The following is a 24,720-nucleotide window of genomic DNA, read 5'->3' as shown; positions in this document are numbered from 1 at the left end:
GAAAAGTCTTCATTAAACATTTATTTATCCCTGTGTAGATGGTCATTTCAAAGCTATAAAAACATTGCATATCATTCAGAAGTACACAACATGTTAATTCATATAGACCAGAGCTGTCAGTCCATATGGAGGTAATGCATTTATCCAACACTACTGCTGTACATTGAACTCAGCATCACAAGTATTGCTGTCTTACAGGTTTCTATTGCACGAGACATACCATCATGTACTGCTGCTCCACAGTACTCATTCAAATAGCCATATACAAATGTCAATACATTTTCTCTTTCAAAATAGTTTCAAAAGGATGTACAATATAAAATAGCTTGAAATGCTGTCCATTGAAAGTCATTCTGTACATCGTGGATTCAATGCTAGGAACAATTCAGCAGTTTCACTTCAAACTGCTTCAGAAGCAACGGGACCCTGTCCAACCTGCAGAATACACATGACTCAGCAATTTATCACAGAAACAAGATGTCCACAAAGAAAACAAGAACCGTACAAAATGTATTCTCCAACGTGTTGATCAGGATGAGTGCACAGATAGGAATCTGGATAGTCTACACATGCACCTAAAACAAGTATATATATATTAATCATATGTTTATGCAATATTGGACATGTATTAAAAGTAAACTTACAAAATGATTAACAGTCCATTAGTCATGTTTACAATGTTTCACAGTAAGAACACAAGTACTCCAGGAGATGTTCACATCAATGTTTCAGAGGAGTATGCAGGAATGAGTGAGTGGGGAGTGGGGGGTCAGCAGAATCACAGTTAGGTACCTGTCTCTGTGGACATGGTACTGTATACTTGAATGGTTGTAAACAATTGTTAAATAAAGGCTGTAGTGCTGGTAACCGGTTGTCCACGCGCGCCATCTATCTGTTGACAGCCACGAGGGGGAAACAGGAAAAGTGCAACACTGAGAGGAAACGACAACAGGGAATATAAAAGGTAAACTGCACACAGAGAATAGCTGCCAGCACTGTGAACCTAGACATGTTGAGTTCCCACACGTTTTATGTTAGAAATGTATAGTAGGGTCCCCAGCACACTGTGCCTGTCAGATGCTAACTTGCATATGTTGGGCAATTTGCACAATTAGCATTAGCTCAAACTTAACAAATCGACTCACAGAGAGTACAAATATGGCCACTTTCTGGTTAGGATTGCCATGGTTGATCCTGGAAATGTCAGAAATGGACTCTGAATCCTCAATCAGCCCCAGAACCACTCCAAAATTGCCCAACATATGTAAGTTAGCATCTGGCAGTTTCTATGTGCTGGGGACCCCTACTATACATTTCTAACATAACACTCGGTGTACTCAACATGTCCGGGTCCATTAGGACTCGAAGAGCTGGCAGACTGAGTCAGTGTTCATGCTCGCCATGTGTTCCTACACCTGGTCGCTGCCCTCCCTGAAGTACACCTGCTCCCACACCACGGTCCCCCACACGCAGTAGAAACCCCACAGATTGTGGAAGGTTCCGCGGTCGAAGGGGTTCTCGTCGGCGCCGCAGTGCTTCAGGTAGGAGATGCGATGGCGCGCCATGAACTCCCAGGTGGTGGTGTTGAGAGACACCAGGTAGAGGTGGGAGCCGAGCAGCAGCAGCACCACGAGAGAGAGCAGAGCCAGCAGCGTGGCCACCGCCAGCAGAACCCCGTCAGACCGCAGCCACTGCTGCCAGCTGGGGGCCGCGCTGAAGCCCGTCCTGAGGACACAACAGAGCTGTGTGACTCATCAGACTACACGACTAAAGGATACAGCAGGAAAGCCTTTTTGCCTGCAGTACATCCAAACAAAAGATCACTGTTGCTGTATGGCCTCGAGCTCAATGTGTTCTTTCTTTTGACCACAACTGATCTCGGCCTCCTCTTCATCTTGGTTAAAAGTTGGTTCCAGGACCCGGTTCAGTCTACATTTTTCCTTTTCAAATATTCATTCCTCGCTGTTACATTACGTTACATGTCATTTAGCTGGCGCTTTTATCCAAGACGTACAATAAGTGCAAAAAATATAAAGACTCAAACTCCGAACAACAAGGGAAGTGCAGATATATTCAGTGTTTTTCTCAGCAATAACTGCATTGCTAAGGTCGTTGTCCTCTCCCACGCATCACTCCACTTTGCTGTACTAATCAGCAAGGTCCCTACTGGCCTGGGTGAGCATGTCATCTACTAGAGAGCCACTACGTTGCAGGCTCTGACGCTCAACAATGGCAAATTATCTTCAGCAACTAAATAATATTAGGTGAAATTGGACAATGTCCCATGGCACACTTGACGATCTCTCAGGGCACACCGGTTGCAAATCACTGCATTAAGAGGGGTGGGAAAAAGAGAGCAACGTTGTGTTATCAGTGGATACATTGGACAGATTATTCAGCACGAAGGAAAACAACTTCCTCCTTAGCTTGGAGAACGTGGATCAAGTATAACGTGTATATATATACTGTAACAAGCACAGAAACATATCAAGACGAGAGGTCTTTAGATCATTTGAACAAAGATCCCTTCCAGCTTATGGCCACTATCTTGATGGCAACATCATTCCTAACATTGGATTGGACGCATTATACTTGGGGACAATGAACATGGGAAATGGCATGTCATGTAAAAGACGAGTACATGTTCAGGATATTGTTCACTGCATGTAAAAAAGGATCTTAATAGAAAGATACATTAGTACAAAAGCTTTAGGGCAGGGTTGATGTCATACAACATTTAATATATTCAACAGAACTTGGGATGATTGAATATATATATATATATATATATATATATATATTAGGGTTGCCAGAAACTGACCATGATCAAAATCGATTATTCGACATAAATAAAAAAAAAAAAATATATATATATAAATAAAATCGATTTTTAAAAATAATATTCGATTATGGAGACTGTAGCGAATATTCGAATAATCGAATAATCGCTGGCATCCCTAATATATATATATAAGATCAGACTTTATATGGAGGGTTCTCGGCTGCAGACACTGTAATGCATTGTTTGGTTTTCAGTCGAATGATATTCAAAGTTTGAGAAATAACGCTGTTAAAAATGCTGTTTGTGTTTTTAAATCCATGAATGTGTTGGAATGGAATGGAATGGGTATTGTTTTGAAAAAAATCATGATCTCAAAAATGACTAGAATGTGTTTTTAAGGATGTGTGTCCTGACGCAGCAGGCTCAGTGTGAGGTGTGTGCTCACCAGGCGATGCGCACCCCCCACAGCAGCACCAGCAGCTGCACAGCCAGGTAGAGCACGAACCAGCGGTGGTTCCTCTCTCCCACACAGTTCTCGATCCAGGGGCAGTGGTGGTCGTAGCGCCGCACACAGTGCTGACACGTCTGGCAGTGCTTCGACCGCATCGGCTGCTGCTTGGAGTCATTCAGAGGAAACATCATTATTTGAATAAAATAATAATAATAATAAATAATAATAAATAATAAAATGAACATTCATGGCACTTTGAGTGCAGGCGTTAAGTTTAGCTGTTCTTCTGTCGCTTCCCGAGTCCGGGGCTGAAGACAGTTAACGTGATGTCTCTGGGTTAGGGTTTCACGGTGCGGCCGAAGAACGCTTCTCTAACAGAATATCCAGGGCGCTGCAGAGACCTGTTCCCAGGGTTCCCAAGTTAGTGCATTTTCTCAAATTTCTTTCAATTCTGTCAAAGTTTATGTGGCTCTAAATGTTATATGGTTAGTTTGGAACAATGACCTCTACATAGGAAGGCATTTCTCTACCGCTTATCATTTAAAACCAAATCTCAGTCAGATTACATTGTTGTTTGTGTGTGTTGGTATTTAAAGACCTGTCATCATTTGAGAATGATATCAGGTTCAATCTTTCTCCTTCAGTTTGGATGATGGCTTGTGTTTTCAGTAGCTTGGATGCTACAGGTTAGAGACTTCGTACAGACATTTCTGACTATTTGATTTGATTCTTAGAAACATGTTTGTCTTGTATTGCACTGTCGAGGAACATGTGACCTACGTTTTTAATTCATTGCATAACTGCACCGTAGTTGTGTCCAAGACATGACAACAAACCTTTGGATCTTGAATCTCAAAGTCATAGTGAATACCTGTGGCGCTCTGAGTTCAGGAAGAAGTACAGCTGTGTAACTGTGCTGCCTAGCAACACCTCTGTCATTCGATACCACTCATGTTAAAGTACTGTAGAACCTCAGGTGTCACATGAGAAATAACTGCCACGTACAGGCCATCAGTCCCACAGGCTCACAACCAGCTTTTAGAGACCTCTACTTCACAAGAGGCTCTGCCCCAGATCTCCCTCTGTCTGCCCTCGCTTCACTTCACACACACCGTCCAGTTCCACACATTAACAACGGAGCAACGAAAGCTAACGTCTGTGAGATGGGTTGAAGCCCCAGAGAAGGTTAGTAAGTGGCCCTTCAGTTGTTAGTAAGTGGCCCTTCAGTTGTTAGTAAGTGGCCCTTCAGTTGTTAGTAAGTGGCCCTTCAGTTGTTAGTAAGTGGCCCTTCAGTTGTTAGTAAGTGGCCCTTCAGTTGAATGCTTCAGTTGTCAAACCACTTTTCCCCAAGTCCAGACCTCACCTTCACACTCAAATTGAGGATTAAAATATATATATTATAAGAATATTATATTATATATTTCTTTTGAAAGTTGCAGTTCAAATAAGAATACTTAAAGGTGGGGTAGGTAAGTTTGAGAAACCGGCTCGGGATACACTTGTTATATTCCATGGAAAGCTCTTAACATCCCGATATCAATGAATATATTAAATGCTTTGACAACAAATCCATTAAAAAACATCATCTGTGGTGCGGTAAAAAGCACGACCAATCATCTGAGCCGGCTAAAGTAACTGGATGGCCTACCTGCCTGTCAGCCTTCCACCTGTGCACAAACTTATCTCGTGCCCTCATTGGTCACGTGCGCGGTCGTGTGTGTTGGAGGACGGGATCTGTGAGGAAGTCTGAAGGGAGGGGCAGATTTTCTCCGGCTGTGTAATTTCTAATTCTAGCGCCCTCCAGCTGGTTCCTCCGTTCTCACCTCCTACCTTTAACCCACAGAACGATCAATTGTAAATCAATGACTCGCTCCATGTCACTTAGAATGTTCCACGCACGACTCCAAAGTGAACACAGAATTAAAAACAGTGAACATTCTTGATCATTTGAAGTAAAGGGGGACTTGCTCGAGGGGGACTTGCTCGAGGGGGACTTGTTCGAGGGGGACTTGTTCGAGGGGGACTTGTTCGAGGGGGACTTGCTCAAGGCAGCCTCAGTGTATGAATGCTGACTTGATTATTTGCAAAGTTATTAGTGCATAACCAGTCCTATTATTGGGTAATCTGAAGTGCCGACATTCAACTGGATCCATGAGACATCGATTATTCTTTATCACTTGTGTTGAGTGTACAAACACATGTTTGATATAGTTTCACTTTTGTTAAAGATGCCCACAGTTTATTTCAATTCAGACTCTTTTACGTGTCTTGATTCTTTATGCACATTATTAGAGACGTGCAAAAAACGGTTTCTCTCTAAGAATTCATGCGAGGTGAGTAATTGATATACAAATCGTTTATTTCTGATCAAAACCTGTGTGAATGCATATAGAAGTGTTCTGATTCTGATCAGCCTCATGTCAGGGAGGCGTACCTGCAGCAGGCAGTGTCCACAGCGCCGCTGTCTCAGGGACTTGGTGGTGGGGGGGATCATGTCCTGCTGCTCCTCAGTCACTCCCAGCGTGAACTGAAACAACAAGACAAAGCATGACCCGTCAGAAAAAGCACCCTTCAATAGAACTGAGACTCATAAAGGTGATGAAATCCTCCATTCAGATATTTTCAAATATTTTGCCTTTACCAAATATTGTGCTTACTGCTATTTGGACTAGTCCATATTACAATTCTGTTAATATTTTTGTTTAAATGTTCAGCCCTTGGTTGCAAATTATGATTAAGATAATTTACAATTACAACCCCTAAACATGTACTGGCTGCCTTTCCCAGTCAAAGCAGCTGCTTCTTTCACTGCTGATACTGGGACTGTGTGGGTGGAGAATGGAGACACATGTGAGGGTCATAAGGCACCTGCAGGTCTCTGTCCTCAGACAGGATGAAGCCGGGGTCCATGAGGGAAACGGCGAAGTAGAGCAGCACCGAGCCCAGAACCAGCAGCACGAACAGAACCGGCTGGACCAGCTGTCCAGTCTCCTCCTGCTGCCTCAGCTCTACACACATACACACAATTTACTCAAGACACACTGAAGTCCTGCTGACAGATACCAGGCAGGTTTATTGTATAAAGCATGGTTTATAAGTGAATCACTTAACATTAAGTAGCTTTCCTCCTCAGAGTAACGTTAAGTGTTCTAAACAGGCTTACCCGTATCATGCAGGAAGAGTATGAGGGTGATGACCCATGTCAGAATCACATGAGCTGTCCTCACCAGGAACCCTGAGCCGAACACATTCTTGAACATGGTGCTAGCATGTTAGAGCCTCCATATATCTGCAGAGGACCTGAGAGCCGTCAGTGTGGAGCGTCCTTAGCCATGGCGTTAACATCATCAACTAGCTAACGGTGTTAACGTTCCTGGAACATCGAAGCGTCCTGTCAAACAGCTAGCGTTAATGTCGCGAACAGCTAACGGCTGTGCTGCGACCGCCGGGGGCGCGAACCCGTTTTGTTTCGTGTGACTGAGCCAAACACTGCATTCAATAAATAAGTCGAAAAACACTATTAGAATTCTCGCTCTTGATGCATTTGTGTTTTGTTGTTATCCCTGTGCAGTCACAGCTGTGATTGGCCAGAGACAGTCACGAGACAGTCCAGTATAGGGTGGCCGAGAGGGACAAAAAGCCAGGACTGCGCATGATGATCTGATCCTGACTGTTCTGTGATTTCAAGCAGGAAGCACACTGGTAACTGCGAGTAGTGGGATTTAGTGGTTAATGGATAAAACACACAGATACACACATCAACAGATACAACTATCTGTCAGAATATTGGATGTATTGTTAGAATGCCAGAAGCTCAAGCTGCATTTAAACGTATCCTCTAAGGAGGCGACATATCTTTACGCACTTCAAAGCTGATATGGTGCACTATTTTGCATTACTTTCCTTTTATTTCAAAACGACTCAGTATAACTGTTCTGAAGGAAATATTCTCCAACAACTCCATCATTACACAGTAACACTTCTCTCAAACATATCATAAACATTTTTCATTCTTATCCTGAAACAGTTTGAAAACTAACTTTTGGCCAAATCAAAAGTCAAAATGGTATTTGGACAAATGAATGCACTGAAAAGACAGGGAAAGGATGTAGGTTGTATTCTTTTGTATATATTTTTAGAAACATGTAAAAAAATTGCTCGTCCCTTAATTTTGTTCTATTGGCTTTAAATCCCATGATATGTAGATGTTCCTCAACAAAGAGAGAATGACATGACATGTATGACAGTTTGATTTGATTATCTTCAAATACAGTTAAAAAATGTATTTAAACAATTGTGCATTTTTAGGCTGAATCCATCCCAGATATCTTCTGCATCCTTCGCTCCAGCTCACTGAATCTCTGCTCCTCTCACACTACTTCAGAGGTGCTGCTGAGCCCGCAGCTCTGTGGCCTTTTCTTCATCCAGAATGAGCGGGGTTTGCAGCGTCCTCCCTTTCAGCATCTCCAGGCCCTGCAGGAGGAGATGGAGGGTGAACTACACCACTGTATTCAGACTTCACAATGGGGGTGACAGCACTATGTTCAAGCTACCACTTATTTCAAATTTAAAACGATTACAAAAAGAAATCAACTTTTGTAACTGCAGTTCACCAGTTGAAATGTCTTCAACATGTTTCATGCTTTACATGGATCTGTGGGCAGGTTCGTGTCCTTACCTCTCCAAAGTAGGACACCAGCGGTGAAATCTCCCACTGCGCTGGAGCCGTGTCCCCAGCTGATGCACTGTGGGGAAAAGAACATGTTTACATTTCATGGATGGATACAGGTGTTCCCAGTCTATCTAATACTACATTCTCAAGCACATATGTGTCATTGGTCGCTGTGAGCATTTCTCCTCTCAAAAGCTGAACATTTATTTAGTTAAGAAATGTAGTCCTTTATTTCTTACAGGACGTGATCTCTTTAAAGCCAGATACAGCCTCCAATAACAGATCCTTTTCTGTCAAACCAAACGGCACACTGCTGCTTATTTTTAAACTATCTGAAGATTTAGGAATCCAACTAAATCCTTCACTTATGAAACTGTGTCTCCACTCTATAAGGATAGACACAATGCGTGTTTTATGAACCTTGGAGCAGGGAGGGCGTTCCCATGTTCATCACACAGAGCGGCCCCTGCAGCGGCCGCCCAGCGCAGGTGCTGAGTCAGCAGGGAGGCCCGGGCCGTGGTGGGGGTGTCGGTAGCCGCTCCGCCTGCGTTCTTCAGGGGGGAGAACTCATCCTCCCTCACAACCTCAAATGCAACGAAGTTCCTTCCAAAAGATAGATGGCACATATTAAAAATGAACTGTACAGATACTGTTTTATGATTTAATGCTACTTTATGTAGAGTAAAACAACAGATGATAACAGCTAAAGACCAAATATAATAGATGAAAACATGTACCTTGAGAATGGAAAGACATCAAACACAAATTTCTCCATCTTTATGCCATTAGGTTTGACGGGTTTGACTTGATTGCCACACGAGTCCACAAAGGGCACTTTCTTTAACGCGACATGCTGTTTCAGTTGGCCTTCGAACTTCCTGTAAGATGAAACAAATCGTAGTAAATCAAGAGCATTTACTTTATAGGATGTCACAACAGGGTTTATCCTCTGAGGTCAGGAGTTCACAGTTTTAAGTTGTGTCATAAAAAATCTAGTTACATTTTTTGTTGTTTTTTGTCATTTATAAATAGGGGACAAAAGTGTTAATGAAGTGCAAACTTTGTTCTGGCGGGGTCAGAGATTCACTAAAACCTTCAGGAGTAGTCTGCTGGGGAAATGAATAATCCACAAAATATGTTTTAGAGTGGCCAGTTGTTAAAGCGTAATTCCATCCAGAGTTGAGTTGAGTTGAATATTTGACTTTAGAAGAATCATTTGGACGGACAGACAGACTCTAATTTATTACAAACCTGTGTATAAAAAGGCGAAGTCACACCTCACTACACAGTGTGTAATCCTCCTTGTTAGAGACATTTTGTATGGAATTAAAAAAACAACAAAATAAAAGTGAGAATTGTGGGTAATATACACAGCTGGTTGTGAGAGAAGCAAACGGTGTTCGACTCTCATCCTCAGTTACAACCCTTAGGGTGTGAGGATTAATGAGAGGGAGGAAATAAAATGGCATCACTGTTATTCCCCAGGTCCTTTAGTGGTCATAACATGGGTGGGAGTTAGGGTTAGTTATGTCAGCTCATGGAGTCAGAAACTGGGGGTTACGTATTGCAACCCTAGTTATATAAGCACAGGCGGAGCCCTCTACTGGACTCTATGGGTACTAGCTCTTAACCATACTATGCGAGCATTCACCTATAAACGTAGCCGACCCCTCGGGGCGGGCCTACCTGAATGCGTGCGCAAGCCCAACGTATATAAGGCGGCCACGCCTCCTGACTGTCATCCTACACCCTCTTCAGCGAGCGGCATAGGACAGACAGGGCCCCAAGTAGAGGGCTCCGCCTGTGCTTATATAACTAGGGTTACAATACGTAACCCCCCGTTATATCTTACACAGGCTCCACCCTCTACTGGACTCTATGGGTACAGTGGGTGGAGCCCTGATGCATAAACGCCCTGTCGTCCAACAACATCGACCCATCACACTGCCCCTGACCGGCTTTTGGTTAACAGCCACTGCACCGCAACTTCTTCTCCTCCGGCTGTGACCGTGGAGAAGTCGGGGCCGCAGCTTACTTGGCTGGTAGAGCACACTCAGACACGCTTACCTCGTGAAGAGTGTGCATGGAGAATAGTGAGGAAGGCTTCCCCACTATCGTCCATGAGGCGTGTGTGAGTGTGGGGGACATGTGTGAGTGTGGGGGACTACCAGCCCTGTATGGGGCTTACTGCGCACCATGTTTCCCGGGTCCCTAAGGAGCATGGGAAAACATAAGTGCATTATGTCCAGGGGGGGTCAGATACCTACTGACCCACAGCCCCCTCACCAGTCCTGTGTTGCCCCAGCAAGCACAGACGGTGAAAAGGAGCCAGACATGTCCAAAAAATAAAACCTTATGAAGGGGCCTGGCGTAGACCAAGACGCCGCCGTGCATATGCCCTCCCCACTCACGCCGTTGAATAAGGCTGTTGATACAGCCATACCACATGTAGAGTGTGCATGGACCCCAGTGGGGAAGGCTCTCCCCGCCTGTCCATAGGCATGTGAAATGCACTCGCAGAGCCATCCTGTCAGGCGTTTCTTGGACAGAGCTTTACCGGCCACACCATCCCAAAAGCACACAAACAGCTGTTCAGTGCGCCCTACATAACATGCCAGCGCACATACTGGGCAGAGGAGGTGCCATTTAGCCTCCCTGTCCCCAATATGGGGTGGAAGAATAAAGTAGTTTAACTGTATAGCCCTCGACCTGAATGAACTCCTTAGGTTCTTGGGAACAAAGGAGGGGTTTGGTCTGAGTGTCGCCCCGGATCAAAAGGAAACTCGGGTGCACTGACGAAATGGCTGCTGCTTACACTTTAATTGTGGAATGAGCAAGCCCCATGTCCACCAGTATCTGTAAATAGGACAGAATAGAGCCCAATGTACACGATGGAGGCTCTAGACTCCTTTCTTCACACCACCGCTGGAATCCCAACCACTTCGTCCTGTAACAGGCTGTGGTGGATCCTGCTCTTGCTGCCTGGATAGTCTGAATAACTTTGTCAGACAGTCCCTCCCATCTCAGCCTGTCCCTCTCAGGAGCCAAGCCTGGAGAGGTTGGCCCAGAGTGGGTAACGCCCCTATTGCACCTGCTTCCTGAGACAACGTCCCCCAGACCTGAGGAACCGTCCAGGGCTGGCCCACCATCATCTGTGACACCTCTGCGTACCACGGCGCCAAGCGGTGACCTGGGCCACTAGGATGACTGACAGACGTTCTCGTCTCACCCTCTCCAGCAGGGGGAGAATGAGACGCAGCGGTGGAAAGGCGTAGAGCAGCTATCTTGGCCATGGCTCGTGTGCAAACGTGTCCACCCCCAAGGGTGGATTGTCCTGCCGAGCCAGGGAGAACCAGTATCGGAGGTTGCCCTCCACTGAGGGGGGGGGGGGGATGGTCACCAGACGTCGTTTGCGCCTCTTGGGATCTAAACGAAGGCCGGAAAACCATCTCTGCAGGCGAGTAAGTAACCCCAGCGGTACCACGAGGTGAGCAGCCGCCATGAGACCCAGAGTCTGCATGATGGTCAAAGCTGTCACCGTTGCCCCCTGTCGCAGTCTGCAAACTGCCTGAAGCAGGGATGTCTGCTCTTACGCAGGCAGACGTAGCAAAAATCCCCAGATACCCCACCTGCTGGTGAGCTATGGGACTGCTCTTCTTCCAATTGACCGCAATCCACTTGAATCAATTGGGCTTTGCCTCTTCCCAGGACCTGGCCATGACTATGAGGTCGTATTACAAAACAACAAAACACACATTTGCTGAACATGCGTGGGCATAGGGAGTAGCTAAACGGTAGTCTGTTGTACTCGTAGGCTACCCCCCTGGAAGACGAAAAGCAAATACTTTGTGCTTTGGAGCCATTTTCGACATGAAAGTAAACGTTCTTCAGGTCGATGGTTGTGAACCAATCGCCCAGCTGCCCTAGTTCCAGTAATTGGTTTACATATGGTACTTTTTGCAGGCAATGTGCTGATTCAGGCTGCGAAGATCCAGAATGGGTCTGAATTCGCCTGTCTTCTTGGGAACCAGGAAGTACATGGAGTGAAGCCCCTTTTCTCTCTCCTGAAAGTGCACAACAGACAGAGGGTGTTTCTCAATGTCGAGTACGCTTGCTTGGTAGCACATGTCTTCCGAGTCACTTGCTTCAGAAGCGAGGCAAGAATACTTCCTGCCTTACATTTTCTACCACAGATTTGGGGAAATTGGTCCGTGCGCAAAGCATTGTGGGTATTTTAAGACCGCAGAGTCTACACATGTGCAGCCTCGAAATTTCTCGCTACGAAGTACGCCGGGCTCGGTAGAATTCCAAGTATGCTGGACATTGGAACAGTCCTTCGACGGCACGTAGTATGCTTGAAATAGTGGCTCTGGAGCAGCTTTACTCGACATTGAGAAACACCCACAGCCTGTTTTTGCAACGGCGCCCCGTCATAACTCTTCACAGAGACGGTGAAATGCATCAATCGGAGCCATTACACTACGCGAGGTGTGTTTTCTGCAACACGCCGGCCATAATGTCCCTGCACCCGCATCGCGCTTTGACAGCACTTCCTGCGGTTAATCACACTCACATGCCCACTGGCTGCCTCCTTTACTGGAGTTACAACTGGGGCGGCGAGTGGGGAATTGTGTCTCATAATCGGTGCCCAATTATCATCGTATGAAATGGATCTTGCCGATTTCAACGAGACATTGTGGGGAAATTTGGAATTGTGGAGAGAGATGACTTCACTCTGGGATGAATGCAATCGTTTTTATTGAATGCATTTTTCACACACACATCACTCTAGCGCTAGGGTTACAATACGTAACCCACCGTTCTTGCAACAGGGCCTGAATTTCTGTTGCAAGGAAACCTATCTCCTCCTAGGAGGATAGATTTGCCTCTCTTATGCCCCTGAATGGAGGAGGGACGCTGCAAAACTGGAGTGCGTAACCCAGTCTCAGTGTCCAGTCCATCCACTGTCAGTACACAGCTGAGCTTCCATTCCTAGGCACAACGTGTCTACGTACATGCACTCCCTTAGGATAGGTTGAGAAGAAGTAAGGTACAGAGGTGGAGAGGCACACGCAGGGAGAGAGGTCCCCACTGGAACCTGAATTGGAATTGGTGAGAGGTAAGGAGGTACGCTGTGAATACTGTCTAAACACTCCCCGGCCGGAATAGGCCTCTCTGCAACCTGTTGCCCTCTAATAGAACCTCGAGAGGTCAGAGAGGGGAAAGGTTTGGATAAAGAGAAAATACATTGAATAGATTTCAGGAGTAGAGAGTATGAGAAGTAGAGAGAGAGAATAGATTTTTTATTTTATTTGATCAACTATAAGCTTAAACTATAAATGCAATCGTTTTTACTGAATGCATTTTTTTTCACACACACACACACACACACACACACACACACACACACACACACACACACACACACACACACACACACACACACACACACACACACACACACACTAGGGTTACAATATGTAACCCACCGTCCTACTGCGGAGGTCCCTGAACGCACAGCAGCCACTCTCACGGGGGCCGCGCGCCTTCGTATTAACGCTGTGTTTCACATTCAACAGTGAAACGCATTAATCGGAGCTATTATACCAGGCAAGGTGTGTTTTCTGACCACAGCACGCCGGCAATAGCGTCTCTTGAACCCGCACAGTGCTTTGACAGCACTTTCTGCGGTTTATTCCACTCACGTGCGCACGCCTACCTGCTGGCTCCTTTCCTTTCCGGCGAGTGTGGGACAGTGTTCTGTCCTCTGAGGGTGAGCAAGAAGCACCATACGCCAAGCTGCGACTACTCCTCATCCAAGTGACCAAGGAAATCGATCCAAAGAGCCCTTCAGTAAACACGGGGGCTGCCAGGAGATCATCACGGTTTTTGGCAGAGGCTCTCTGCCCAGCCGCCATGGGACTTCCATGGACACCGGACCCGGAAGTGCACGACAACGAGAAGTTCTCGTCATCCTCCTCCCCGGCAAACGGAGCCATCCGCCCCGCTGGAATTGCGAACGTGAATGGCACCGCCTCGGCCTCTGGGATAGGCGCCCGCTATTAAGCCAGGGCACGAAGGACAGGCCCGGGTCTTTAGAAGTGGCGACTCCATGAAGGTATGATAACTCTTTTTTCTTCTTTCAAACGTTTTACTTTCTCTGCTTCAGTTGTAGCTCGCTCGCTGAAGAGAAAAGGATGACAGTCAGGAGGCCTGGCCGCCTTATATACGGTGGGCTTGCGCACGCATTCAGGTAGGCCCGCCCCAAGGGGCCGGCTACGTTTATAGATATCTCAGTAGGTGAATGCTCGCATAGTATGGTTAAGAGGTAGTACCCATAGAGTCCAGTAGAGGGCGGAGCCTGTGTGAGATATAACCTTTTTACTGCCCACACTGAAACAATCGGTTTAACTAAAACAAAACTGTGAACTGAAGCTTTGCTACTTTACTAATTATTTTTAAATCTAAATATGTTCAGTAATTCACTTTCATAAACATCTCTTATTAAGATGTATAAGTTCAGTCACATTTGAGCATCACCACATCCATCAGGACACATCATGAGGTACAGACCAAGTGTTCTGCCTCTGGACAGAAACAGTCTGGCAGAGGAAGCTGGTGTGGTGAGGACATGGGACCTGAGGACATTACATTTAGATTCATAATGGCAGGCAGTGATCGCTGATGTAAACACAATATTTATTTTGGAAATAACTGCTGACATGGGCACTACACATATTTACAGCCCAGTTTATTTGTTTCCTTTACTTAGCTTGTTATGTTTGTATATTCGCTAAGGTGAACCTCAAAGTGTATTTAGTGAGTATTTGTGGCAGTCGGGAAGAGTCTCAATAACTTCAGTGTGTGGTAATGAAGGAACGTGTCAGCCAGAGCAGTGAGGCTCATTTATCTCCCAACAGCAGTGGAGCTCAGTGAGGACTTCCGTATCTCCGCTCCAGATAGAGCTGCAGATGCATTCACTGCTGCTTTGGGACGGCCATGGGCTTTGTTGAAAACATTATGAAAATACAGAATATCCCAAATGTTTGTTGAGTCAGCATGGCAGACAAATGTTCAGATTTAAAATCTAAAGCACTCTTCAGTGGTGGAATGTAACCAAGTATATTTACTCAAGTACTGTACCTAAGCACAGCCCCACCTAGTGTCAGCAGAAAGTATTCAAATAATAATTACAAAAAATGCAAAGAAAATACATCTTAAAATATATTTTACGATCATGTTTAATCATCTGATTCGTCTCATTGTTGTTTTAGTCTGTGTTCTTCTAATTAGTGTCTACAGTGTGTGCCTGTTGAGCTGTTTAGAGCCATGTGGGACAAAACCCGATCCTGCCCCTCCCTCTCACTGTCTAAGAAGTGAACGGTGACTGTAAAAACTACACTGCGCATGCTCAGAGTATTTTTCTATTTAATGTGTGTGGCAAAAAAATAATTACCATAGGGGCAAAGTGCTGCCATCCCCACCATACGTCATCTCACATCATTCAGAGCTGATTGGCTGTACGTACGTGTGCCGCGAAAAGTGTGGTGTGTGAAGAGCAGGTGAAGAGGAGACGAGAGACGCGTCCTAAAACCAGGAAGTAAGCTGCGCATGGCTTCCCTCCACAAAAAAGCAATGAGATTTCTCCATAGGATTTTAGAAAATAGCTCAAAATAAGATCTGTGGGAAACGTAGCTGTTAGATAAATGCACGTTTTGTTCAGTCGGATAATATCCACACGTCTACCCTACTTTTATAATTTTCTAATCATAAATCTATTGATTAGATTTATGATAGACTTTTGAAATTACAAGAAGATAAGGAGGACTTTTACAAAAAAGTAAGAGATTTTTGTCCAGAATGATAGCATGGACTTCATCTTCAAGTAAGACTGCAATTGAAAATAGGATCTTACTAAGAGAGAACAATTCAATATTTAAATGATAAAATTACGTTTTTTGGGTATCCTTCTGTTGAACTGTCTGTTTAAAATTAATCGAAGCATCAGACAAATAATAGAATATTTTAATTTAGGTCAAAATATAATATTTGTAAACCTGAAGAGCCAGTGCCTCACCAGCCATGAACCTCTCTGCAGGAGCTTATATATAGACATCTGAGTTGTTTGTGCCCCACCACTTTTGTACATATAGAAACGTCACTGGGTACATATTATGTATTATTATACGTTAAGCTAGCCAGCAGTATAGCAAGTAATTTAAATAATCCCCACCTTTACCAAGTGAACATTGATATTAATGCATTAATAATAATTATAATTCACAAATGTAATATTTTTAAATCTGATATGGAAAAGGAGTAATTTTACTTTTTGTACTTAAAGTATATTTTGATACCAATATGTTTGCATTGTAACTTAAATACAATTTGCTGAATGCACGACTTTGACTTGTAACAGAGTTGGTTTAGTATTGCTACTTTTACTGAACAGATCTGAGTACTTCTTGGACCTCTGGCACTCTTCAGTAGAACTCTTCTGGCAAAAGTGGCCATAAGTTTAGCTTTGAATATATGTATTGAGGTATTCATCTGAACTTTGTATTTCCATGTGTCGTTGTTTTACATTTAAGTCAGTGGGATTTCTCTCACTGTGCCCCCCCCCCACACTGTGTTCCTCTCCACATGTGACAGTAAACTTACTCTGCCACGTCCTGCAGGAAGGCCCTGGTGAAGAAGTGGTTGCAGATGTTTCCAGCGCTGTACACCAGCCCTCCCCCAGGTCCTCGCAGCTCCGCTGTCTCCGGCTGGATCTCGCTGTACTCCACCACCTGGGAGACCCCCCGCACCCTGCAGACCACCCCCACCGGCTCCGCAGGGCACGCCTTCTCCACCACCTGACAGCAGAGAGGGACAGACTGGGATTGACGTGTGCCTTTTTTATCTGACTGCTGGTGAGTAGCTCTTATTACAAGTGTGAGTGGTGCAGGAATGAGTCCTTTAACTAGACATGAGTTAGCATTGTCCCCCTTCGTATCTGAAAGTGGGCCTGAAATAAGGGCTTCACACAAGCTGAAGAGTTATTAATGTTTTGTTTGAAATCATATAATACCTCAGTAATTACCCCACTGGAGAATGTCTGAAGCTTATTTAGTCACCCTAAAAAGTGTCTCAATGAGACTACTAAACGTCATCATGGTAAACATTTGCTACTTTAGCTAAGAAGTGGTGGAGTGAAGTCATGTGACTTTATGTCGTCTGCTTACTGCTTACAGCGTTTTTTACTTCGAGTGATTGCATTTATGCTTAGAAGTCCTAAACCCTCGTGTATTTAACATCTCTTTGTTCAAACAAGAAAGTGGCTATATTTTCTAAATGTTCATGTTTTCTTCAACATAACATTACTTATTTTAGAAACGTATATTCCTTTGCGAAATAAATTGATATCATGCTCATGTGTGTGTGTTAAGAACAGTGCTGGATTCAGGACATGGTTAGCTTAGCTTAATTTAGCAGCAAACAGCGTCAAAAATAAATCTACCACAATCCATTAAAGCTATGTTTTAGTTTTGAACAAATTGTGTTTGATCTTTACACAGAGAGAACAAATAACGCCTCCCTGCTTCAGTTGTATCTAAAAAGCACAGACACGACATGGGGAAAGCAGATAAGCATATTTCCTTAGATCGGACTGTTATATCTAATGTGTGATACCTTGGCTCCGCAGTCGGCCCCTTTGCTCACACAGAACCCAATGAACACGGGGTCGGCCATTTTGACCAGGATGTTGTCCACACAGTAGACGTGCAGGTACTCCACTCCCCTCTTCTTCATGTCCTCCAGCACCTTGTTGTCCACCAGCGCCTGGTACAGTCCTCCATTCCCATCTGACACAGAAACATGGCGCATTGCCTCAAACTGTGCTGAACACATGAGGAGTGAAGCCAAAGTGATTCCCTGACATTAGTCTGGATCTTCTCCTACCTGGGGCCATGGCGAGCTTTCCTTTCCCCTGCAAGATGACCTTTCCATCCAAGGTCACTGCTGGGATCATCCTCTGCTCAAACATAACAATGTTTGAGGGCTCCATACCAAAGTAGTGGTTCTCCTTGAAGAACTTCTCCGTGGGGGCCAGAGTGAACTCACTGGTCATTATGTACCTGAAGACGTGCAACAGTAGAGACGAGAGGTTTACCATTTTAGTCTTATTCTCGGTCGCCTTCCCTGCCATATACATTTTGAAAAAGTATTTCTAATTTCTCAAATGTAGACTTGGGGATATCAACAGGTAACATTTGAAATGGATATGGAGCACTGCCACACAGTCATCGGTAAAGTCTCCATGCGCTCACATGGTGTCGCCCATCCGTCCAGATCCTTACTGAGGTTTTAGATTATGCTCTTGTAGTTTGTGTCGTCTAACTTTTTTAACGATGAGGGAATTTGTATACCAAGATATTTGCTGCCAATTTTAGGCCATTTAAACCGACTCTGAAGTTTGACCGTTTGTGAAATCCCTCCCCCTAAATCCATAGCCACGGTTTTATCTACATTTACTTTAAAGCCCGAGAAATATCCAAAGGTTAAGATGAGGTCCTTTAAGTATGGGATTGTTGTTGCCCGCTAAGATATAAGAACATGTCGTCCGCATATAAGGAAAGCTTATGTTCTTCTTCATTTACTGTCAGTCCCTTTATGTTAAGATCATCTCTGATTAACCGTGCCAATGGTTCAATGCTGATACTAAATACAGAGGTGATAAAGAGCAGCCTTGTAGAACGTTCTACGGTCGCTCAGAGACATACCCGTTCACTTTAACAGAAGCCTGTGGGTTAGAGGATTACCACTTTAATATGTATATATTAGTCTACTCTGCAAAATGTTGGTGACTTTTCTTATCTTAAAACATCTTTAAGTTAATCAATCATAAAGCTAAAAACAGTCCTGTCTTTATCAGTGAACATTATGTGAAGCTTCTATAATCGATATTTCAGTATCAACAACAGATCACATCACTACTTGTTTGTGAGAGCTGTCGCTTGCAGGAGCAAACACACAAGTCATAATCACACAGTCTTAACTTCTTGTTTGAGTTGCAAATATTCTGATCTGGTTCAGGCTCGCGCTTTGGAACCAGCAGCAGCTGTCTCTCGCATGACTTCCTGCCCAGCACCAAACAGCAGGAAGCAGAGGTGGAAGAAGTACTCAGATCTTGTACTTAAGTAAAAGTAGAAGTACCAGAGTGTAGGAATACTCTGTCACAGTAAAAGTCCTGCATTCAAAATGTTCCTCAAGTGAAAGTAGAAAAGTATTCTCATCAAAATATAGTTAAAGACAGTAAAAGTAGTCGTTGTGCAGATTGATCCATGTCAGAATAATATCTATGATATGTTTTATAATGATTGATCATGAAAGTGTTCTCAAAGCTGGTGAAGGTGCAGCTAGTCTGAAGTACTTTGTAGACTGCAGGGTAGCTGGTGAAGGTGCAGCTAGTCTGAAGTACTTTGTAGACTGCAGGGTAGCTGGTGGATTTACTCCAGGTGGAACTAAAGTCTGATTCAACACTTGATTAGATTTCACATCATTCATCCACATCTGTGAAGTAACTAAAGGTATTAAATACATGTAGTGGAGTAAATGTACAAAGTAGCCAAGGTAGAAATACTCAAGTAAAGTACTAGTATCTCGAAATTGTACTTAAGTACAGCACTTGAGTACATGTACTTACACTAGTGGCAGTAAGGCACTTAGCACAAAGCTAACATACAGTAGAGCTAACATCTTACCAGGGCACGGTGGATTTGGAGCCATACTTCCTGTCAGCCAGCTGCTGGATCTTGTGAATGCGCTCTGCCTGGATCTGATATAAGGTTTTGCTGCTTGGTAGCCCAACGTTATACATCCCTTTGGGGTACTGAACACCCAGACGGGTCCCCTGACCCCCGGCCAGCAGCAGGACTCCAACTCGATTCTGTGAGATTTGCAACAGCCCTGTGGAAATAAAGTGTCACATGAGCAGGCCTTTATACTTTACAACTGCACCCATCGCACACTTCTGTCGTATGGTATCATAAAGAGGAAGACAGTCTGTCAGAGTGAACATTACGTCTGCGGTCATTTCAACTTCAAACATACATTATTAGAATATGCTGCACTAAACATGCTGCTTATTCAATGTTCAGAACAAAAGTGCAGATATAATGCAAAAGTTAAAATACAGAAGTTTAGCTAAATGTAAAAGTACTTGAAAAGTATATTATTGTTTATCACATCAGATTAATAATACTGAAGCAACAATGTGTAAGCACATCGGTGGAAAGCTACTAAGTACATATTACTCGATTATTGTACTCAAGTATTTTTTGACATATGTACTTTACTTGAGTATTTCCTTTTAATGCTACTTTATACTTTTACTCCACTACATTTCAAAGGCGAATATCATACTTTTCAATAAACTACATGCTATTTGAACAGAACTTCTGTATGAACCATTACATTACATTACATGTTACTTACATGTTAGACGCTTTTATCCAAACCGATTTACATACTCAATACTGTGGGCAATCCCCACAGTATTGAGTATGACCATAGACTGTATAAGGTATGAACAGGTAGTTTGGTCAGGTCCAGTTCCTGCTGGATCCAGTGACTGATGACAGGTTATTATTGATAACCTGCTTTATGGGGATACTGCTGCAGGATGTGAATTAGTGATCAGAACATCTCTGACATTAACACAGACAAACACAGTAACCTGCCACCGTCTTCCTCTTCTTACTTCCCACACTTTACAAAGTATACATTTGCCTACAGTCTCTGACATTAACAGGTTTCAGTCACCTTCATGTTCCCACTCGGTCAGAGCCTTTGAGCCGCTTCTCCTCACGCTGCCGATGCTCTCCGGGGGGACAGGCTCTATGTGCCGGTCCAGGCTGCCGGGCGGGGCGGCTGCAGCCCGGGCGGCCCCCTCACAGTGCTCCCGGAGCCGCTGCAGGTCCAACTGGGACAGATCCTGGAGGAAAGCGTCCCTCTCCAGACCACTCAGCTCTGGCCAGAACTGCAGGACGTGAGCCTGCCCCGCTCTCTCCAAACTCTGCTTCACTTGCTCCAGAGAAAGCATCGTGGCTCTCGGTACAGAAGCAAACTGTGGAGTATGAAATAAAAAACACTCGGATCAACATCCCTGTCAGCAGGATGCAGTTTGTAGGAAGTGACCGGACTCCCGAACAGCTCGTGACTGCTAACCTGAAGGCTCTTCGTGCGGTAGGTTACCGCGGTGAAGTTAGTTTTAGGTTGGATATTCGATAGACATTCGCGGACCAGCCAGCAGCGTCAGTTTCCCCTGCTGCTGACTGGATTACGACGGGGAGATCTTCTCCGCGAAACGAGGCTTTCATTTAGGGACCATCAACAAATGACTTTTCAATTACACAAGAACAATGTTCTTTTTAACCTGTTGAACCCCATCCCCCCCATCATAAACTATGAATGTTTTATATAACGGGAAGAAACTCAGCAAACTGATCAATTTTTTATTTTGTTTGCAAACTTCGTTGTTGTCTGAGTGCTCTTCAGTGGTCTTCAATGGCATTAAAACGATAAAAACGCTGCTGAAGGTTAATCCATAGGTTAATCCAATGTGTCTGTGTCACTTTGAAATGATTTCTGATCATCCATAAGCAATAAACCTGCTTTTCCGTTTCCAGATGTCAGAGCGTGAGATAGGTTCGCTCTGGTCAAAACTGCATGCGCGAAGCCCCCACTTTTTTTTGTTAACGTGTGTATGTGGAAATTCCCCTTCGATTCTATTGGCTCTAACCAGTGTGCGAAATACCCGTCAATAATCGGGGGGGTCCCCATCTCCCGTTTATTGCGCAATATACCGGTCGAAGATTTCTCAATATGCAGTAGGCCTACAATCAGTAGTAGCAGCGTTTCTCAACCGGGCGCTGTCAAATAATTATATATTCTAACGTTCATATGAATGAATACGCGACCGTTAAAGAGCCATCTGTTTTCGATTCTATGCGAGGAAATGGGAGCAGAGCTGGACACACACACACACACACACACACACACACACACACACACACACACACACACACACACACACACACACACACACACACACACACACACACACACACACACACACACACACACACACACACACACACACACACACACACACACACACACACACACACACACACACACACACACACACACACACACACACACACACACACACACACACACACACACTAACTTGAACGCCAAGGCTAATTATGCTATTCTTAACCCCGGAATCCACACAGGACATACGCACACGCTCAATTATGCACAGCAAAGATTGAAAAAATAGTCTTTTACCTTAAGTGAGAATAGACCAAAGATGCCTTGGCTCGACTTCTTCTCGTTGCCGTCCTGGTTTCCAAGAAGAAGAGAGACGATGTCCTGCTTTAATCCAGCTTTTCACGAACGGCACTGGGTCGAATTTGTCCAAAGGGGGTCCGTTTAGGTCCACAAACAGAAGCGAAGACAGGCTCTCCTCGCGCAACCTGTTGCGGCTCTGGTTGTTGGTGTTATTCACGGCGGAAAAGCCTCTCTCGCACTCAGCAGACGTGGGGAGGTAAGTGCGACTTGCTATGCATAGCCGTTCCAGTGTTTTGCCCGGTGGAGTGCCCTGCAATTTCCAGTCTCTAAACTGCTCCACGGCCTCCCCGGCTGGTTCTCCGAGCGATTTAGCCAGACGGTGCACTTCTTGTTCGCCAAACAAAGTCAAGTCTTCCTGCTCTCCAGGCCAAAAGCGCTTATCAAGAGCTTTGAGCGTCTGGACCAAGCTTGACTCCGGTAAGCACTTGGTTAGAGTAGCAACCACCGATTCATAAAAACGAGGCTTGTTTATTTTCCCCCTGCCTTCTGTCAGCTCTACGTCCTGTAAGGAAATATTTGTATGTATTCATGCAAACTGTGAAGAAGCTTGAAAATGATTTGTGTAGAAAACTGGGCTGGTTTTGGGCCTGCTAACATGTGGTTTTTTGAGGACAAAGGAAGAGGGGGAAGGTCAGGAGTTAACATACAGTCATCCCTGATGTGGGGTGTTGATGATAATTTGGGCAGCCAATCACTGGTCTGGAAGGGAGGCGCAGATAACTCCTCCTTGGGTCAGCGAGGTATATAGACAGGAACCCCGCTGTGTTCGGCCTCTCTCTTCTCGCGTCGTTGGGACTGGAGGTCTGGCGGCCTGTGGGCAGGAGCCAGGAGTAGGCCAAACTCCTGACATTACACATATGATACGATATGGTTGTGTATGGTAATGTATTTGATTGTATTGCATTGTATATTACCATTAAAGTGGATTATTGTTAAACGGTTACTTGTATGCTCTGGGTTTCCTTCATGTAAGATAACGGCTTGTGTAGGGACGCGAGGAGATTTGGAAATGCGGCCTAGTTATCATTAATATCTCCTAACAAATGGTGATCTCGACGCCGAATAAACATGAGCTGTGGAAGGATTCAGACGACCACACTGGGTCGGGAACAAGCACTTTTAGATGCCTCGGACAATAGCAGGGCCCTGTAGGATTGTCTGTAGGCGTTTCAGAGTGTTTTTGAAGTTTGAATGGAGTATACAATGCATATTTTTTACCATGTTAGGAAAGTTATATAAAACACGTGAACGTTGATCGCAAGGTACAGAGAGTCCTGCGTGACAAGAAATAAAGCAGTTAGCGTGGATCTCAGGTAATTTATTCCGGAGTGGCGTGGAAGCGGTGCAGTTCGTGGGTTGTGGGTGTGATTCCCACACGACGGAACCTGGATGCTCGATATTTTCAGATCGAGCCGCCGTTTAAAACTGGGGGTAAAATAACAGTCCAAGACCAAATAAGCGAAAGTGTCAGTGGACTGTTATCTGTTAAATCCTTGGGAGAGAGCGCTAACGTCACCTACATTGTGACGAGACCGGCTCCCGTTTCCCTTGTCTGTAAAAATTAATTTGAAAGGCTGACGTAAACATAACGTTGATCGCAAGGTAGGCAGAGAGTCCTGCGTGACGACATATGTAGCACGTTATCAAGCTAGACAAACTGTACGGGGAATAAATCTGTGTGATTTTTACCTGAATAACCTGTGTGAGCATTGTCTGTGGAAAACAGACATTCGATCAGAAGAGTGAAGCTCATTTGTGCTCTGCTGCTGCCATCTAGTGGCTGAAAAGGGGGGAAGCACGTTAATTGAGTCAGATAAATAAAAGCGAAGTCAATATAGTGCGTATATTTAAATAAATGAGCTGTCTGTAGGTTGTCATTGTTGATTAGTACAGACCTTGTTTTATGTTGGTAAATGTAATGGTACAAAAGCAAGCTATTCATCACAATTGTATTTTTAGGTTATGAATAAAACAAAAAGTAGTCACCTAAGGGATAAGCAGAAAGGTTTTTGAACGCTTGTCAGTTATGACAGGGCGCTTAGGTTTGCAATGTGCGCCATCACATTAAAACAGGATTGGTGGCATTTTCAGTTCATTGCTTGCTTCCACACGCCTTCCCCCTCCTTGTCTCTTTCACGACTATCAACTTGCCGTGTTTCTAGGAATCGGACTCGCTGTTCCGGAACGGCCTTTCAAAATAAAAGCCAAAGGCCGCTGTTCGCCAGAGAGGCCTTCACAATAAAACAGTAATTAGCTTAACAATATATTTAACTTATATTGCGTCCTTAAAATATTGATTTTAATTCATTACAGATCTAACCTGCTTGCAACACAACTTAGATAAACAATTTCAAGTGGTTAAAGGGGGTTTCCTGTCTGGCTCATTTGATTTAGAACTGAAGTAAGGGAGAATAG

General features: G+C 44.4%; 2 protein-coding genes across 4 annotated transcripts; both read right to left on the bottom strand.

Annotated features, from left to right (window-relative positions):
• Positions 1 to 6: 6 nt before the first annotated feature.
• zdhhc12b (zinc finger DHHC-type palmitoyltransferase 12b) lies at positions 7 to 7,018 on the bottom strand. 2 transcript variants are annotated; one of them, XM_034095375.2, is made up of 5 exons: positions 6,397 to 7,018; positions 6,102 to 6,241; positions 5,668 to 5,760; positions 3,228 to 3,397; positions 7 to 1,725 (listed from the first exon to the last, which is right to left on the bottom strand). In XM_034095375.2, exons 1-5 carry the CDS (start codon positions 6,491 to 6,493, stop codon positions 1,410 to 1,412), a joined length of 816 nt encoding a protein of 271 aa, XP_033951266.1. In that variant the 5' UTR covers positions 6,494 to 7,018; the 3' UTR covers positions 7 to 1,409. The 2 variants fall into 2 exon arrangements, with proteins under 2 accessions (XP_033951266.1, XP_033951268.1); XM_034095377.2 differs by having other exon boundaries at positions 3,228 to 3,394.
• Positions 7,019 to 7,327: 309 nt separating this feature from the next.
• Positions 7,328 to 21,218, bottom strand: uap1l1 (UDP-N-acetylglucosamine pyrophosphorylase 1, like 1). Of its 2 annotated transcripts, XM_034095374.2 has the most exons (10): positions 21,115 to 21,218; positions 20,710 to 21,013; positions 19,650 to 19,854; positions 17,848 to 18,023; positions 17,578 to 17,750; positions 16,567 to 16,760; positions 8,643 to 8,783; positions 8,326 to 8,508; positions 7,912 to 7,978; positions 7,328 to 7,706 (listed from the first exon to the last, which is right to left on the bottom strand). In XM_034095374.2, exons 2-10 carry the CDS (start codon positions 20,987 to 20,989, stop codon positions 7,614 to 7,616), a joined length of 1,512 nt encoding a protein of 503 aa, XP_033951265.1. In that variant the 5' UTR covers positions 20,990 to 21,013; positions 21,115 to 21,218; the 3' UTR covers positions 7,328 to 7,613. The 2 variants fall into 2 exon arrangements, with proteins under 2 accessions (XP_033951265.1, XP_033951264.1); XM_034095373.1 differs by lacking the exon at positions 21,115 to 21,218 and having other exon boundaries at positions 20,710 to 21,108.
• Positions 21,219 to 24,720: the final 3,502 nt, after the last annotated feature.

Source organism: Pseudochaenichthys georgianus, chromosome 12 (assembly GCF_902827115.2).
Source record: "Pseudochaenichthys georgianus chromosome 12, fPseGeo1.2, whole genome shotgun sequence".
Lineage (NCBI taxonomy): Eukaryota > Metazoa > Chordata > Actinopteri > Perciformes > Channichthyidae > Pseudochaenichthys > Pseudochaenichthys georgianus.
This window is presented reverse-complemented; position numbering and strand designations above follow the sequence as displayed.